The 19,115-nt window shown below is 37.4% G+C and overlaps 2 protein-coding genes and 1 long non-coding RNA gene across 4 annotated transcripts in view; 1 reads left to right on the forward strand and 2 right to left on the reverse strand.

The window, feature by feature from the left end:
- The window catches only part of LOC145314559 (uncharacterized), an 81,698-nt gene that overhangs the window by 26,989 nt on the left and 35,594 nt on the right, over window positions 1–19,115 (forward strand). The gene's annotated exons all lie outside the window — the stretch shown is intronic.
- LOC145314551 (uncharacterized) lies at window positions 6,048–9,315 on the reverse strand. Of its 2 annotated transcripts, XM_080154518.1 has the most exons (3): window positions 9,185–9,315; window positions 7,515–9,003; window positions 6,048–7,291 (listed from the first exon to the last, which is right to left on the reverse strand). In XM_080154518.1, the coding sequence occupies exons 2-3, from the start codon at window positions 7,718–7,720 to the stop codon at window positions 6,178–6,180; spliced, it is 1,320 nt and encodes a 439-aa protein (XP_080010644.1). In that variant the 5' UTR covers window positions 7,721–9,003; window positions 9,185–9,315; the 3' UTR covers window positions 6,048–6,177. The 2 variants fall into 2 exon arrangements, with proteins under 2 accessions (XP_080010644.1, XP_080010645.1); XM_080154519.1 differs by lacking the exon at window positions 9,185–9,315 and having other exon boundaries at window positions 7,515–9,039.
- On the reverse strand, window positions 11,368–12,686 carry LOC145315293 (uncharacterized). The gene is made up of 2 exons (XM_080155317.1): window positions 12,240–12,686; window positions 11,368–11,797 (listed from the first exon to the last, which is right to left on the reverse strand). The coding sequence occupies exons 1-2, from the start codon at window positions 12,639–12,641 to the stop codon at window positions 11,597–11,599; spliced, it is 603 nt and encodes a 200-aa protein (XP_080011443.1). The 5' UTR covers window positions 12,642–12,686; the 3' UTR covers window positions 11,368–11,596.

Consider the following 19,115-nt stretch of genomic DNA (forward strand, 5'->3'; position numbering starts at 1 on the left):
GTATTGGACCTTGAGGGTGTTCCCCTAAAACATCCAGGTGAACTTCCCCTTCATGTAATGTAAAAATATCAGAATTTATGCTTTCTTCATTATCAGAAGCTTGATCAATAACAATGTTTCCAATGGTATTAAGATAATCCATGTTTTTAAAAGTTTTTTTTGCTTTTTTCATAATCTTTACTGCAAACTTTATTTAAATATTTTGAATAAGTTGATTCATTAAAATCAGAATTTTCACTCTCCAATGTTATACTGCTTTCATTATCGCTATTTTCATTATCCGTAGAATTTTGTAATGTACTGCCTGTACAAATGGACGTTTCAGATTGTCCGTCTGTGCTTATGTCCGTCATGTTCTGTGAGTTTAAGAAAAGCTCCATTATCTGTTGTTTGGCTGAAACGTTACTATATGTAGATACGGACTCAGATAACATAGGCTCGTTACCTTTTATTAGAGTTTTACTAGAGTTTTCACTAGAGGAATCTTCCAAAAAGGAAGTAGAATAATTACTAATCCCATCACCATTAAGCATATTATCTATCTTATTACTTATTTCTAATACACTACCTACTACTTTATCATTACTTACATTATTCTTATCTATCTTACAATCTAATACTTTATTATCTATTATTTTATTTACATTATCTATCTCAGTATTCATTACACTATTTTCATTACTTAAAACTGACTTACTGACTAACATTTCATTAATATTCTGATTATTTACATTATTGGACATATTAACATTAGGATCTATACAGATATCTTTATTGGAAATTTCCTCTATTTCATTTTCTCTAGTTACCTCTATTGTTTCGCTTTTATGGGTGCTGTTATTCTCTTTATATTCTGATTTTTTTAGTGTGCTTGGAAACGTGTTACTGGATGGAGAGACGATTTTAGAATCATGTTCTGCTTGAGATATTATATTTGCAGGTGAATCTATTATAATTGTTATTTTACTATTATTACTCTGAACTGAACGTAAGTATGGGGACGCTACTAGTTTTTTATATCTTTTGGTTGGGGCAATAAGCAATTCTTTATAGGATGGTATTTTCTTGGCAAGCCATATTGTAAACACCTTGAACATTGCTCTTGGGAGGGGGCCACATTTGGATAGACTAGACATGAAGCACTAGAGTGTGTGCTTTCATTGCACTTAAGACACATAGCCTGTTTCCTTAAATCTCTAATACCTTTATTATCTTCCAACCATTTAATGTTTTTCTTCCTAATTTCTGGGTCTGTATGGTTGGCGCAATATCGAGAATTGTGGTTAGTTTTGCCACAATATTCGCAAGGTGTTCTTTGTCTTTGAGTTCCAGGGTTTGTCCCTGATACTATTGGTGTCTTTCCTTCTGTCATTTCTTGTTTGTTTACTACTTTTATTGGCTGTGCACTCACTTTATTTTCCTTATATCTGTCTTTTTTTCTCTTAAACTCAAATTCATTTTGTAGATACGGTCTAAATTCTCGAAACCAGTTGATGAATACATTTACATTTGCTGCTGCCGATGTGGCATGTAAAAAATTACTTTTTAAGTTTGCTGGCACAAAGTAATTTGCAAATTTCATACGAATTTTTTCTAGTTTATGTTTTGTTTCCATGGCTGTTTTTTCTAGCCATGAATGTAGCTTAACTATGCATTGTGCAGGCTTTATTTCGTCATCTATAGTAAATCTGTATTTGTTAAACTTATCTTCATACTCTGCGGCACTTAATGTTTCTTGTGCTATTGTTGTCATTATACACGTGACGAATTCTTTGCTAGTCATTTCGTTAGGATTTATGTCTAGTTTATCTAATGACAAACGGGCCTCAGTTGAAAAATAATGTATTAAAAGAGCATTGTATGTAGCATATGTCCATGGTGTTTTAAATCTTTCAATATACCTAAAGTTAAGCAAAAAACTCCTAAGATTGCTAGATTCTCCAAAAGATGTTGGCACCTTGCCAAGTAACTTAATTTCTTTGACAAGTCGTTTATGTTCGCATGGGCCAGTTACTAGGTTACTGGGAATCAACTCTAAAATTCTTTGCATACTTAAGTCCGTCCCTGCTAGTCTCTCTCTCTCTAGGAGTCTATCAAGTAATTCATTTCTCTCTATTTTTTTACTTTTAGGTTTATCCTGCTGTTTTGGAACTTCATCGACCATGTCTCTGTCCTCATCATTTGAATCTGAAGAGCTAGAGGTAGCGTCTTCAAATCTATTTTTCTTTTTCTTTTTGCTTATTTTTTTGACTTTGACCTTTTCAATTTTATCTTTTTTGTCTTTTTGTCCGTTTTTCTCTTTGTCACTGTCAATTGGTTGACTCTCTTCTTTCTGTTTTTTCTCTGAATGGTCATAATCTGACGTCTCATACTCATTATCTGTCTGTTTGTCTTTCTTTTCTGTCTCTTTTGTATTTTCTGAATGTACCTGAACTGGTACTAGAATTTTATTTGTTTTGTCTGTACTTTGTTGTATCATATGTGCCCCTGTAACATTAACCTGTTTGGGTAAATTTTTTGACCCCCCATTTAATGGTTGGCTATTGTCTGTATCACTGTCTATGTCCGTGTCTCTGACTATATCTTTAGGAGGTAATTTAGATTCATCCATTTCATAGATTTATTTTATTTTAGCTTGTTTTGCTGCAGAAACTTATTGGACTTGTTATTACTTGTTAGTATTGGTTATGACTAGTGTTTTAAAGGTAATTTTAAAATGAATATTTCATAATTTTGCTATGTCAAAAAAACATTTGTTTTGTATGTTCTCTGTTTTTTAAATGGACTAGTGGTTTATCTACTTTTTATCTTTTATTTGGGAGTAGGGAGATGTTTATTGATAGGAAAAAAAATATTACTGCTTTTTATAAAAAGCCCTCTCCCTGTTTGGAAAAAAATTTTTATGATATAGCAAAAAATATGAAAAAATTAAAAAAAACCTCTTACCTTGGATTACGGAACCACATGAGACGTGTTAACTTGCTACTCGAGTCTCACCAGAGTTAACAACCTCATTTATCTCTGAAAATGGAGTTAGAAAAAAGGGAAAACCCCTTAAATCCCCTTATTAAACTATAAATCCCCTAACTAACTCCTAATAAAATACACCTTTCAAAAAATAATGTGCCTAATTTAATTCCCCTAAGTATTTTGAATTTGAAATATTAAAACTTAATATTGGCAGACAAACATCCTGTTACTTTAGTTAAATGCAAATAAAGGCTTACAGCTTAAAAAACGAGCGAATAAAAAAAAGGTATTTTTAGCAAGGAAATGTAATTTTATTGATAAGGAAAAATAAAGTTTAATAAAAAATAATACTAAGACATAAATTGATTTTTATTTTAGGATTTGCAACAAAGAATGGCAAGAATTTTATGCTGTAAGAAAAAGGGACTAGAGAACTAAAAGAAAAAGATGTATGCTCCAAATGAGCCTTGGTGTCCGACTGCCAGCTAAAATCTCCCAGCAGTTCCCATATCAGTTATATTATTGCCAAAAAGAACCTTGACTTAGGCTCCGTGCGCAAATATTCTTACACGCTCCTTTGTTGCAAAATTCTTACATTGCATTCATATAATGTAACATAACTTTTAATAATCACAAATTTCATTACATTTATTAATACAATTAATTCAAAAATAAAAATTTATTCTAATACACAATATAGTTTTAAAACCTAATTTGAAATAAACGAGTCCGGAAAAAAGTCCAAATTTGGTTACACTGGAGTGTTTTAATCTATTTGACCATATTCATGCGATATATGTGAAAAAGTATTTGCGCGGATTTGTGCTAAAACAGACTTATTAATATTCATTGGATAACTTTTGTTCTATTGTATAAAAAATGTTATTTAAATATAAAATGTCTAAAAAGTGTTATATTTTACTGATTTATTATATTTAATTGTTAAAATTCATACTGTTTTTGCATGAAAAATGATAAAATGATCAAAAAGTAGTATTTTTTAATACATGGAGTCGGATGTTTAAACTCATGAAAACTGACGTTTTCTTGGACTTTTCCCCGAATCCGAATCTTCCCCTTCAAGTCTTAAAACTTCGTTTTTACTATTTCTACTAGTATTTTTTAAGAAAATTGGTAAATTATGAATTTTTTGACTGTTATGAGTGGCCAATTTCTGCAATATTGTATGTCTTATTATGTACTCAAAGTTTTAGCATTCTAATAGCTTGAATGCCCTTGCTACAGGCCTGCGCGGCCTGACATTTATTTTTTAGGCGCGCCTTTAAAATAGGCAATCGTTTGATTACTTCAAGAATATTCTAGAAAGAAAATATACTCATACAGAAGCTAGGCCACTCTATAATTATCAAAATTAAATCGTCTATTTTAAAGAAAATGCATTATAATTTATGGATAAAAAGGGTTCTGTAAATAGAAAAACCATGAATTATAATGCACTAATATTATGGGTGGATGGACAGAAAAGGAGACATTGGCTCCCAATACTTATACTTGGTTGTTGTACCTGGCGTTAAAGTGTCATGGACAGCACCTTAACCATAAGAGTAATAAATTGATTGGCAAATAATAAGGCTTTTAAAATAAGGATTGTGAGAGGCTTACATGTTTTTTTAATCTTATAATATTTTTTCCTTCCCACCCACCTTCTTCGAATATGGTTTAAAATATCACAAATATAAATTTGGCAATTAAATATTAATTAACCAAAGAAATTGAGAAAACAAAGACAAAAGGGCATATGGAAATGGAAATGGAATACTATTATACATTCATTTTTGTTTCTGTTTTAAAAGAGACCATTTATTTTTTTAATGTAGTAAGAATTCTATTAAATTTGATGAAATTCAATATAGGTTTAAATTTTCAAACAAATCAAATGTATTCATTATTTCATTTATTTACATTTAAGTATTCATTTGGTTAAGAAACTTATGAATGACTTAGAACATTTTTTCAACCTTAGATGAGTTGCACAGAGACGTCAAGAATGGGAAAAGGGGTGATTCTCCAATTAAAAAAAAAAAAATAAGAGGTGCCCTAGATACCCCTCACCCCCTACCCCATCACTTGAGGAGATTTTGTAACTCCCTCAAACAAAAAAGTAAAGGGTGGGCTTTTCCGACACAAACTTTAGGCATTAGTATGAAAACTATGGTCCAGGTTCTCTTTTAAAAACATACATCAAATTTATCTTTAAACAATGGCGCATGTCTTAAAGATTTCAAATGCATGATGAATTTTTAAACAGCTATATTATTAGTAAAACTGTCTATTTTTAGATATATTAAGAAACGTCTGAATTAAATTTATGTATATTTTAACAGATAACAAAAACTTACAATGTTTTCTTCATATTGATTGTGAGTGTCGCAGGAAATTTGAAAGTTATGAAGAGTACCCATCTCAAGTATTATCTTTTCTTTTATAAAATTGTGACAAAGTTAAATGGAATCCCATTTTCTATAATTTGTCACTTGACTCTTACTTTATAATAGGATCCACAAGACTTAATACCAATATTTGTATACCAGGGGAAAACACATACGTTTTTGAGCATTAAAACAAAAAACAAAAACTTAAAAAATTAATTTATTTAAGCAGTTTTTACACTTTAAATCTTTACAATGTCATGACGTTTATATTACTTTTAAAATCAAATTTATTAGGTTTGTATAAAAATTTTATTGGAGGAAAAAATCACTCTGTACAAATCTTGGATTTTAATTTTGGCGGCTGATATAATACTTTATAATGTGGTGATTTTTTACTTTATTTGCAATGTCATAAAAAATAGGATTTGTGAGCTCTATCCCCATAGAGGGGTCATTAGAGAAGAAACACTAATATAGCATATTGATATGACGACCTTTATCAAGGATTATCGATAATACTACGTATTTAGAAAGAAGTTTTCCAAGTTGCATATGAAATGATTTAAACAGGGATGAATTAAAGCAGAGGATTATTTCACTGACATTTTAATTCAACCCAAGTATGACAAGATTTATTGTTTTCTGGTAGTCCTATGATCCTTAATCTTTTCTAAGTACCAGAAATGTAGGAAAAAATCCCATACTTAATACATCCCTGTTCAAAGTATTGTAATATCATCGACAAAACTTGTAGAGTAGCAGAAATAATAAACAAATATTGCATGATTAACCAAATCTATTATTAAACACAAGATTATAAATTTGGAAAAAGGCGTTGGTCGAGTAACACATCTTCGTCCGCAGCTTCATCGTCACCGAACACGAAGTGGACGTCCGGATCAAAGACTCTCGGGTTGCGGGTATCCATGACTGTGCTGCGTTGAATAGAAAAAGCCTTGGCCAACTTCAATTTGTGAGAATCGCTGACTCGTCTGTAGTGTTGGGCTGACTCGAGGCTGCGCCAGCGGCCCTTGTCGCGGACGTCCGCGTCGGACAATCCGCTGGCAAAGGCCGCGGAAGTACCGCCAATCTTGGCGGACTTCCCGGACACAACCCCGGAGAAGCCGATCTTCTTGGCCAACGCTTTGATGTTGGTGACTAACGTGTTCTGAGAGACAGCGTGTCGGCCGTCGGGAATGAGTACCCGAGTGATTTTAGCCATTCTTAATCTTGGGAAGAGAAAATTGAGATCCTCTATTTTATTATCTCGAAAATAATAAGCAGTCCTGGCATAGTACAGTTTGAATAATGTATAAGGGCAAGCTGCGCCGCCTTCTTTGACAATGTGAGCCGTGCTGCCAATGTGGAGTTGGTCATTTTTCATCGAACGGAAAAGGATTTCGATGGCAGGGGTGCCGTCCAGTTCGACTAATTTCAAGTCACAAGCCCTCAGCTTTCTCGCATCGCTTATACGGCTGAGGGTATAGAACTGCAACAGGAGAAGTATTACCGTGCGAAAATTTCGTAGAGGGATCCTGTCCAGTTCTTGCGTGGTTCTTGGCCAGCAGGGAATTACCCATTCAATCATTCTTCTGATGATATAGCCTGGCAACTGTTGAACGCGGGGGCGGCGTTTCCTGCGCGAAGCGGCTAAGCGCACGACGCCCTGGTACACGCGGTCCGTCGCGAGAGACCAGATTTCTGCAGACAGTCCCATAGCTGCCAAATAGGCGTATATGGCCCCCTTCACGGCAGACGTGTACCCAAAGGGTCTCTCGTCCTGATATACCTTCATTAGGAAACTCATGACGGCGGCTTTGTCCAAATCGAGTGGTTCCAGGCCTTGTTCTGCAATGAACGACGTCAGATCCTTGATGATCCTGTTGTGGCTCTTTCTGGTGCCTTCGGCCCTAGCGGCGCCGGCTAACCTGAAAACAGAATGGGAGGTAGAATGTAATCAGTTTTTGTAAAATGTGAATAGCTAGGATCGCTTATGGGATTGTAATTTTTTAAGTAAATGGTAAGAAACGCTGTAACTAAAATTGTAGTACGACAATAACGTACATATGGTCTAATGTTGTCGGTAAAGGTGAACGATAATAAAAAATGACTGGCCGAAAAGTTAGAGCGAAAATAAAAAACGGCCTGTACCTTGCTTGTAATTCTTTCTTTCCGGCCAAGCCTAATTCTTGAAGAGCAGTCATTGTTCGGACCGGTTTCGAAGCGCTTGGGATTTGTGTGTGGCTGGAACCTGAGACTTTTTTCTGGAGCAGCCGAGAATATCTGCCTTTATCAGTGGGTACATTTTTAGTTTTTGCGGCTAGACCCATTTTCTGAAAAAAGAAAATTAAATGCATATATATGAATATATGAAAAATAACGAAAAATAAAAAGACCCAAACGAAAAAGAAATATTCGTGGAAATAAAACCGAGTATTAATTACGTAATTCAGTAAAGAAAAATAATGGTTATAATAGCTAAAAAGAGATGAAAATGCGTAGTAATAATCTGTGCGGAAGCGTAAAGATTTGACCGATAAAGATCGTTTGGAAGACAAGTAAAAATAATGTAAAAATTCGTATGATTCTAATTAGGAATTATAACCAGTGAAGTACTAATATTTTAAAAGTAAAAGAATGGCAGTGAATCGTTGAAAATTACGAGCCTGTCGAAAAACTCGGGGTATATATATGTCAGCCTGAAACGGCTGGGTCGAAATAAAACTTTAAGAAACATAATATTCTTATAAACATTAAACAGAGATATAACACTGGCATATAGAAAATATCAGTCTCGAAAAAAGGGGCCATGGACAGCAAAGCTGTATATAACTAGAGATTTTCGAAAAAAACCGTATGGCAATGAAAAATAAATAAACTGGTATTGTCGAGAATAATGTCCTGTACAGTAACTGGCATAGTATGTGAATATAAAAATAACACAAATAAAAATTAGAATCATAGGAGAATAACGGAATTAAGCACGCGTAGAAGAAGCTCGTAGAATAAGAATAAAACAAAAAACTTTTGTGTAGCAAAATATAAAATATAATTTGCTGAAGTATCACAGAAACAAACCAGCGTGATTTTCCGTTACTAGCCTATGAAATATATTAATCCACTATTACTAACATGGCCAAAGTGGCGAATTTAGTGGATCCGTTAAACATACATGAATCTGACTTAGAAATAAAAGAAGCGTCAAAAATAAAATGGGATTTTATACAAGGCTTAAACTGGTCTTTCTCCAAAAAGTCCGCAAAGAAAGCGTGTGACCTCCAATAAGGTACAACTATTATAGATGTAAGACCTGAGATTTTAGTTAGCACGCGCCAAGCTCTAGAAATACAACTAATAGGAGGGCAAACATATAAAATATCACTAAGGTTGATTGTCTGGTTGAAGAAATTGACGCCTGCTGTATTAGTTTCAGGTAACTTGCTAAAGTAACGAGCGCACTTTGTATTGCTTTGTGACGCAAAGGCGTCAAGCGTCGGTGTCAGGCCAAATTTTGACAGGACTTGAGCATAAGAAGCATCGTCCAGAGACCACTCGTCGGTGTTAGACTTCTTGGAGCCCATGTCCGCGATAGATAGATTGTCGTCGGACCGTTCAGACCAGAAGCAGAAAATCCGTACGTCTGAAAAAACAGAAATAATTATAATATTGAAAAATAGGGTTAAATATAACTAGGAGAAAACTCGAATATGTGTCTGACTTAGAAGAATCTAAATTTAATAATAGCCTATTTATATATTAATGTAAAAAACGTTAAAAAAGACGAACACGGGAGCGCGCCTAGAAAAAGATGTGAATCTTACCCCATTTGTGTTGGAGCTCAAAGATTTTTAAAACCATTCCTTGGAGCTGGCGCACTCTGGACCCGCGTCTCATGATATGGCACAAGGACTGGGAGTCCGTTAACCATAGGATTAAACGTCCTTTGTTGTTTCTTAGAAAATCCTCGTTGACGGTAAGCAGCTTGTGTATAGCACTTAACTCGCGTAGAGTCGAGGACGCTTGCGCTTCGTTGTCGTTGAACGGAAACTCCGCGACAATTTGAAAAGTGTCTGCTTGAAAGATATATGCAGATTTGTCGCTGGCGTCGCTAACCATGGTTATGAGCTCTCTGGCATCGTTGTTAGGATCCCAGTTCTCTAGTAGATAGGTCTTGTGGGCAGGTTTAACGATGGTGGTGTGTTTGGATTCGTATCTGATAGGTTTGCCGTTATACGAATTCAAGTAAATCTTGCACAAAGACAATTCTTCGATCATTCTGGGGGAGACATTCATAACGGCGTTCCACCCTGACGCAATGACGACTTTTCCCAGCTGGTGTTGTGACTCTCTGGAAACAATTTTCAGTATTTCTCCGTGGGATTGTAGTAAGTGGGCGTTGGTACCAAGCAGGCTGGCTGTTTGCCGACACGGAATAGCTGTGCCGGATTGTCCTGCTGAAACAATGTCGTCGATATCGGATAAGAGCTTGGATATCTTGCGGGCAGGTGCCCAAATTCTCATGCTGAGAGTGTCAATGACAAAGCCTAGGTATCTGACTCTTTGTGAAGGTAGCACTGTCTTGTCCTCGGCGATCTCCCACGCACTGCATGACATCACGAAAAAAGTGTATTGCAGGTATTTCGAGCAACATCTTATCGACACACCGATGTTGCCGCCGTCGTCGACATACCAAGACACATCCACACTCACTGAGTGTAGATGTATCTTGATAGGTCGGAGCAAGCTGGCCATGATTGCTGTCGCATTGCAGTACCCAAAGGGTACTACAATGAAACAGTAATGCTCGACGATGCCGGCAACATTGGTGATTGAAAAACCGAAGTATCTCCACGCTTCCCTATGTAAGGAAACGTGGAGATACATCGCTCTAATGTCGTGCGTTGCAATGAAACTGCCCCTCTCGATCCTAAACAAATATAAACTGAAAATCATGAGGAACAGGTTCATTGCAACGCACGACATGTCTGTACGAATATTCGAGTTAAAAAGATGGGTAAACGAATACAAAAGATTGCGAGTGACGTCGACCGGACAAGGCCTTATATAAGAAAACAGCTGTGTAAAATACCCGGTTGCCCGAAAAAATTTGTAACGCACCTGGGTAAAAATGTCGACAGGTCGCTGAGAGGACACGATTTTGTTTCCACATACAAGTTTGTGCTCCTGCTTAGATCTATGCAGAGTCGTTTCTTGTGTTGGCCTGTAAAATTAAATAAGGATATAACGAAAGTTGTGAAACCTGGAACAACTGTAAAAACAACCCTACAGATGGAAGTTAAGGAGTGTCAAACGATGTCGGATAGCAATAAAGGCGCTTAAAAGAATGAAATTTAGACGGAGCCGGAAAAAGGTAGTTGTAATTGTGAAAATAGCTATTATTTGTTCGGATAATTTTAAATAAAAACCGAATTAGAGGAAAAAATTATTTATGCTTACTAAAGCTATAGTCTTGCTAAGAAAAACAGTACGGGCGGAAATATAGGATTAATCTGTACTAAAAAAGTACCTGTAATAACGTCATACTTCGAGGCAACAGATAAGGGAGCGTTGACTGTGGCAGGTTCGGATAGTTTCATCACATATCCTTTCTCTAGCCATTCCTGCACAGTGTCCCTGACGAAAGGCATTTCGGACGCTGCTGACTTATTGTTGGCCATGGACGATGGAGGTGGTGGAGAATGTTTCCATCGGGGCATGTAGCCGTGTTCTAGGATGGAGAGGACTTCATTGTTGGCCGACAAAATGGTTTTGTAAAATTCGACGGCTTGAGGCTGGCCGATGCCCCTGGGAAGAGGGGAAAAACCTTTGTCTGTGATTTCTTTAATTTTCGCGTCTATGAAATCCTCGAAATCTTGATCGGAATGGTCTTGAATGACGTCGGGCGCTGTAGAAGTGGTAGCAGAACTAGGGAGAACCTGATCGGAGTCCGAAATAGTAGACGGTTTCTGTGTCTGGGCAAGAAGTGAACTGGACTGAAGTCTTTTTTCGGCTTTGACCGAGTGAGCGAAGGAAGTACTTGGTGGGGTGGCCAACGGTTTAAATGGTGGTTCGGATAAAGTTTTATTTTCAAAATTGTTTGTTGCAGGCTGAATTTGTAAAATAGCAGAGATTTCTTGGCGAGAATCAGCGTGAGCGGGAGGAGAGATTTTGTTTTGGTTTGTAGCAGAAAATGAGATTGAAGGCTTAGAAATTTGTTCGGAAGGCTGAACTAGTCATTTTTTATCCGACCGGGGCTTGGCGGCACGCTCCTCCTTTATTCTGTGGCGGCACCTCTCGATGGTATGCGAAGTTTCTTGACAATAGTCACAATAGAACTTCTTGTATTGACGTTTACCGTTGCCTTTGCCTTTGAAGTTGGAGTGACTAGTAGACTGTTTGCTTCTTTTTTCTTCTTCTTCCCTCTCTTTTGACTCCTATAAGTGTAAATAATAGCGTTAAATGCATATAATCGCCGCCAAAGAAGAATATAAAAAGAGAGGAAAAGAAAGAAGAGAGTGTGACATAATCGTAATTCCTGTGTTGACGAAAAAAGACGCTGTAGGAAAAAATAATAGGCAAGATTTTTTACGCGACTATCTAGTTTGGAAATTGATCCGGATGCTTGAAAGAAAAGGCTTAGCTAATATAAAGCGCAAAAATGAAAAGGCTTAGCTAGTAGAAAATAAAAAATTATTGTAGCCGTACTAAAACGATAAACGGACGCGTGGCCCAGGGCGCGAAAAATCAGAAATGAAAATTATTAAGTTTAACCGAACAAAATTAATTGTCAGGCAAAAGATATTTCTTGTTTGAGGAAAAAATTTTTTGCGTGACGTGACCTATGGTCTGCGGGCAAAGATAAAAAATTTAAGATACCTTGCAGAGTGACTCCCAAAGCTTAATCTCTTTGCTGTTCATTTGCATTCCTCCAAAACCAGCTTGGCTTGCAAATTGTGTTGCCGTAGAGAATCTTGCGTTTGGCTGGAACATGATGTTCATGTTTCGTTGTAGCTTGCGCAGAGCATCTATCGCGTTTAAGGAATCATCGAGAGCTGAATGAATTTCAGGCCTCATTTTGACAGGGGCCATCAGAGAATATAGGCGTCGAGCATTTTCTTGTAATGCTTGCTCAATATTCAAAGACTCGACGAGACAGGATTGCAGAAACACTAATTCACTCCGGCCTGCAACGGGTAAATTGTGATACATCCCGTATTTACTAATCCTTTCCTGTTGAAGCCCCTGCAGCGATAAAATATGTCTTATATACAATAACATAAAAAAGGCTTAGGCGTTAGGTAAAAACGGAATAAGTTAAATATAAACGCCTGTCGAAATAAAGTACATAAACAAGAAATTAAAACCGACGCGAATCTCACATGTATGAGATGTGAAGAAGAATTATTTAAAATCGTACCTATGTAAAAGCCTTTACCTAAAATAGGATTTGTAGGGAGCAAAGGGGCCGACCACGAAAGAAAGAGGCTGCCCTATAGTATTATAATTATAAAAAATTAGTGTAGGAGTAAGAAAGGAAATAAAAATCCGAAAAGAAATATTTTATACAAACATATTTTCCCTGGTAAGAAATGGTGCAAAAATCCGGGGCACGATATTTCACCAACGAACCTTGAATATTTCGCATGCGGGGACAACCCATCATCACGTATGCTGGATCATATCTGGCGTTGTACTGTGGGTGGATTTGATTGGATCTAGCCTTTGTGCCAGGTTCGAACTGTGGCCGGCGATTAAAATAGTCCTGGGTGTCCTCTTCTGAATCGGATGCATCCCTCAGCCAGGGCTTGGTTGCCATCTTGGACGCGGGGGCCGCCGTCTCTTTCCGCAGAGATGTCGGCTGGGCGGCGCCGCCCCAGTCAATTGTCTCGTCCGAAGACTCGACATCTTTCTCAGAGTCATCCTCAGATTCGGGAGGGATAAATTCTTGTCTCCTTTTCTTGTTGGGTACATAAGCTTGTTCCTCGGCTTTCCGTTTAGAAGTAGAGGGATCATTAGATGCAGCCATTTTCTGTATCAATTCTTGGATAGAATCCATTTGTGCCTGTAGCATCTGAATCTTGTCCTCGTCTGGAGCAGATGCGGCTGACGGCTTTTCCCCGTTGGCTTTGGGCTTCTTGGAAGCATTGGATTTATGTGAACGCCTAGATGATTCTGACTCACGCCTAGATCTTTTCTTTGGAGGAGTTTTTTCCGGAGATCTTGATTTGCGTGGGTTGGCTGGGGGGGTGTCAGAAGGATTCTGAGTCGTAACCGTGCCGTTATTACCGCCGTTCCCCGTCGGATCATTGATATTGGCGGGAATCACTAAAAAGAAATATAAATAGATTAGAGAAATCATATAAATCCAGAAGACAGGGAAAAATATTTCTTAACCTACTGCAAATTAAAAATATCTTAAACTTTGCAAAGGAGAAACGTGTGTAACATCTCACCCTGAGGGTTTGAAATCCTAGCCGGATTGACTGGCTGTACCGCCGAAAAAAGGGTGAATAAAACTGTAAACCGTAAAATATCTGTTTGAAAAATTAAAAAACAGAATATTAAAGAGCTGGCGCCGCCGACAAATAAAAGCTTGCTCATTAGGGGCGTATATAATATATTATAAAAAACTATCTATGATTTTAACGACGTAAAAAGAACTAAAATAAAGAGTTCTATATAAAATGGCTTCAAATATCGTGTATACACGTGGCTGTAGCAAAAACTTATGTAAATTCTGTAAAGCTAGCGCGGTCGTGCAATAAGAAAATGAGACAGCCCGATAGAAAATAGATGAAGATTAAAGGGCGTATGTAAAAAATCTTTAAATTCTTTTAAAAATTGGAAAAATAACTCCGACTAAAAATAGCAGCATTGAGGCATTTACAGTAAAAGTCGTGTTAACAAAAATAACATACCAGAAATCGAAAAAAGAAAACTGGCAATAATTAAAGGATTTTGTAGACAAGCTGAGCCATAAATCCTTGGCTGTAAGATAAAATAAGAAAAGTATTTTACCCATATTGCGAAGAGTATTCAGAGCGGCATCTGCAACGTCGTCATTCTCTGTCTCTCCTTGATCCAAAAAGTTGGCAGGCAGTTCGGGATCAGCCATAGTCTATTACAATCCGAAAGTATGAATCAATTCTGAAATAAAAGACATATAAACAAAGCGAATGACGTAAAAAAGGCGCTGAGCGTAAAAAAGAATAATTGTATTGAATAAACAACTACATCTGTTGGAATACTGGCTAAAAACATGCCAACAAAAGTAAAGTAAAGAATTCTTTATATAGTGCTGTTAGCCAAGAGAATCGTGAGCGAATGTGTAAGCGCCTCTGAAGGGGCGATTATGTTACTAAGTATGTATATTAAGCCCCGATAGCTGGGGAAAAAATTTTTTAATTCGAAAACGCGGCATTCTTTCTTGACTGCGTTCCGAATAAAAAAGCACGTGGAAAATTCCAATGTGGTCGAAAAAACATTTGTAAACCTATAGCATAAATAAATCTTAATTTTAGTTGTTTAATATATAAATAAAAAAGAATAAAATGATGGTTCGACGTAATTTGCAAACGTTTTATTTAGAAAACGTGTAGAATAAAAAGCCGCGTAAATTCGAAGGAAATATTACCACGTGGTATGATATTATAACTTGACGTAATTTAAACCAAGCGTGGAAAAAGGCTTAAAAATAACAAAGAAGAAATTATGTAGCTAGTAGGGAGGGTGGGAAGGCAAATAAAAAACGTTTCCATTATAAAAAACCGCCGAATATTCTGGCTGAAATCGTTTTATCACATGCACTGGATATAATCTAAATAAACATGACAAAAATAGGACGTCATAACAAACGTTATAAAGGAATAGACATATCCTTTACTATAACATATTAACTTAATTACATAAAAACTGGAATTCGCGATTTAATTGTCGCCGAAAGGCCATATCGCTTGTAGAGCAGTTATGCGTTCACTAGTTCTTCAAATGTATGACTAAGCGAGTCCGAGAGATGTATGTAAGTGGGTGTGTGTGTGTGTATGTGTGTGTGTGTGAGTGTCCGTGCGAGAGTATGTGTGTGTTCCCCCCTTCTCTTCTGTTGAGTGTCCCGTGGCCTTAATTCACAACCCTCGCTCTGTGCTTTCCCGCGGATATGTAATCAGTAAACCGACCCTCTGTGATGTACGTCTGTCCGTAGAGTATATGTGTGCGTGTGTATATGTAAGTCCGTGGGCGCTCACTCCGTCTCCTCGAGTGTATTTTCCCCCCGTCCCCTTTGTGCCAAGGTGTGGGGGGAACGCAAAGTAAATTGCCTTCCCAAAAGGAGAATATGATGCCTTCCCCTAGGGGTATAATAATCCTCTCTCCCGTTACGAAAAACGGAGAGAGAAAATGTCCGGTTTCGTGTATGAACGTATTAAATTCAATCTCCGGACCCTCGGACGTTACCGTCCGGAATATATAATATTTTTTGCCGAACTGCAGAAAACTGCGCATCCTCTTAATTAAATAATTGAAGAGGGAAACAAATGGACTTCATCCATCCAACCTTTTAGTTCTCGGCAGAACGTAGGCCATGCACAATGGTTCTCCAATCTTCCTTTTTTTGGGCACGTTTTGAGGCATTGCTGAAAGATGGAATTTTCTTTTCTTTCAGTTCACTTAAGAGTTCCCTCCTCCAGGTTGTTTTTGGTCTACCTGGTTTCCTCTTTCCTACATGGGGGTTCCAAGTCAAGGCTTGATTGGTTATATCATCATGCCCTTTCCTTAGAGTGTGCCCCAGCCATCTCCATTTTCTCTGTTTTATTGTCAGTTTAATGTCTGACATATCACTGCGCTCTAGAAGCTCAGCATTTGTGATCTTATTAGGCCAAAAGATCTTGTGGATTCTCCTTAGACATTTATTGACATATGTCTGTAGCTTGGAGACCACTGCTGTGTTTAGGAACCAAGTTTCAGCCCCATACAGCAAAACAGAGAGAACATTTGACTTGAACAGTCTTAACTTGGTCTTTATGGAGATGTTGTTGGAATTCCAAATTTTGTTAAGGCTGGCAAAGGCTGTCCTAGATTTGTTAATTCTAGCTTTAACATCTGTTAAAGTGCCTCCAGCTTCATCAATTTTACTTCCAAGATACTCAAAACAATCTACATCCTCAAGAATTTGGTCTCCAATAGTAATTGGTTCTTGGGAATTTGCATTTAATCTGAGTATTTTGGTTTTAGGAACATTTATTTCTAGTCCAATTTTCTTGGAGGTTTCAGCTATCCTGTTAGTCCTTCTTTGCATTTGACTTCTATTGCTTGTTAACAAAGCGATATCATCAGCAAAGTCCAGATCTCCTAAATATTTGGGATTGCCAAATAGCTCCCAACGAATGCCATCATTACTTTCACAGTTCTTCATGATCCAGTCAATGGCAAGGAGGAAAAGGAAGGGAGAAAGAAGGCATCCTTGTCTGACGCCTGTTACAATCTCAAAAAAGGTTGATAGTTTACCTTTATACATTACATTTCCACCTCCTTTATGATAGATAGCTTTAATGATATTGATTATCTTTTCTGGAATGCCATAGTGACGGCAGATTTTCCAGAGAGATCTTCTGTCTAAAGAATCAAATGCTTTTTTGTAGTCAATGAAGTTTACAAAAAGCTCAGAGTTCCATTCCTTGGATTGCTCTATGATGATTCTTAGAGAGGTTATCTGATCAATAGTGGAACGGTTTGGTCTAAATCCAGCCTGATTAGGTCTTAGCTTTTCATTAACCTTCTTCTTTATTCTATTAAGAAGAATCTTACTAAGGATACGGCCAGGTACTGAAAGGAGCATTATCCCTCTGTAGTTTCCACATTGGGTCAAGTCTCCTTTTTTGGCTAGTATTGAGATATGTCCATTCTTCCAGTCCTCTGGGCATAACTCATCATTCCATATCTTTGTGATCAAAGGTAGGAATGCCTCAGCAGATGTATCTAGGTCTGCTTTTATGACCTCAGCTGGTATGTTATCAGGTCCAGCGGCCTTGTTATTTTTCAAACTTTTAATGGCCTCCTTGATTTCCAATAGATTTGGCGCTCGGCAGTCAATGTCAAGTGCATCTGAGGGTGGAATCTCAGTTTCTTCCTTTGGAACTGGAAGATTCAGCAGTTCAGTGAAGTGCTCTGCCCATCTATTTAGAATATCTTCATCAGTTTTAAGGAGTGAACCATCCTTGTCCCTGATATGTGATCCTGATTTTTGTACTTTACCTGCAATGCTCTTTGTAATCTCATAGACATCTTTCATTCTATTTTGATTAGCAGCATTTTCTGCTTGCATAGCAAGGTTTTCCAAGTGTTCTTTTTTGTCAATTCTGACACTTCTTTGGATTTCCCTGCTGAGCATCTTATACAGGTCTTTATCTTCTGGAGAGTTTCTGGAGAGTGTCTTTTGTCTTACCTCTCTTCTTTGATCCATGAGATCAATGGATCTTTGAGTGATCCACGGCTTTTGGTTAGCCTTTTTGAAACCTAATTTTTCTTGGCTAGTATCATTATAAACTTTTTTGATACCTTGCCAAATATCTTCAACTCCATCATCCTCTTGAAGAGTCAACGACTCAAATCTGTTCTTTAGAGTGAGCTTAAACTCTTGTAGCTTATCAGAGTTTTGAAGGGTTGTTAAGTTATACTTTTTCCTGGGGTTAGGCTTTGTGTCCTGCTTTTTAAATCTAAGCCGAACTTTAGAAGATAGAAGATAATGGTCTGAATTAACATCAGGTCCTCTTTCAACCCTGACATCAAGGAGAGAACCTTTAAAACGTCTAGATATACAGATGTGATCTATCTGATTAAAGGTTCTTTGATCTGGTGATCTCCAGGTGGCAGTATGAATCTTCTTGTGTTTAAAAATGGTTCCACCAATGACAAGTTTGTTTTCAGTACAAAAACTTACAAGTCTATCACCATTGTCATTATCCTTGCCATTACTTAAGCCTAGGCCATATCTGCCCATGACTTCTTCTAAATTTTCATTATTACTCCCCACTTGAGCATTGAAATCTCCTAGGAGCATGGTCAGGTCCTTTTCTTTATGACCATTCTTAAATACAGAGTCAAGCTGGTCATAAAATTCGTTTTTGACCTCTGTATCTGCTTGTTCTGTAGGAGCATATGCTACTATTATTCTCAGATTGATGTTTTTATCTGAGGATTTGAAGTAAGCCTCCATGATTCTTGGACCATGGGGTTGCCAACTGATCATGGCCTGCTCTGCTTGCTTGGTCAGCATAAGAGCCACCCCTTGGTTATGTCCTAGATCCTCATTCATATGGCCTGAGTAAAGTATTTTCAAGCCAGAATGATGTTTAAACTCTCCATTATTTGTCCACCTTGATTCGGTGATAGCCAGGATATCAACCTTGGCTTTAAGCATTTCTCGGCAAATGTTTTCTGTCTGGCCTGACTGAAACATTGTCCGAACATTCCATGTGCAAATTTTTGCTGGTCTGCGGGAATTCAGAATCATCCGCCTGACTGGTCCTTTAGCGGTTTCCCAGCCAAACATCATATTGTTGTTTCCAACCTCTACTTCGTTCCCGAGCCCAAAGTTAAATTGGTCTTTACTTTGTGCAGATTGAACGTGAGCAGGTTTTTTCTAGGGAAGGATTGTTAGCCCCACCCAAACCCCCTGAACTGGGGGAAGTGACCAGAATTCAGTCTGGCATCTACCCTAGGACCTTTCCAGCACAGTAGGACTCTTCTGGTGTAGCTCCT

The sequence above is a fragment of the Acartia tonsa genome, chromosome 3 (assembly GCF_053477335.1).
Source record: "Acartia tonsa isolate MP-2025a chromosome 3, ASM5347733v1, whole genome shotgun sequence".
Lineage (NCBI taxonomy): Eukaryota > Metazoa > Arthropoda > Copepoda > Calanoida > Acartiidae > Acartia > Acartia tonsa.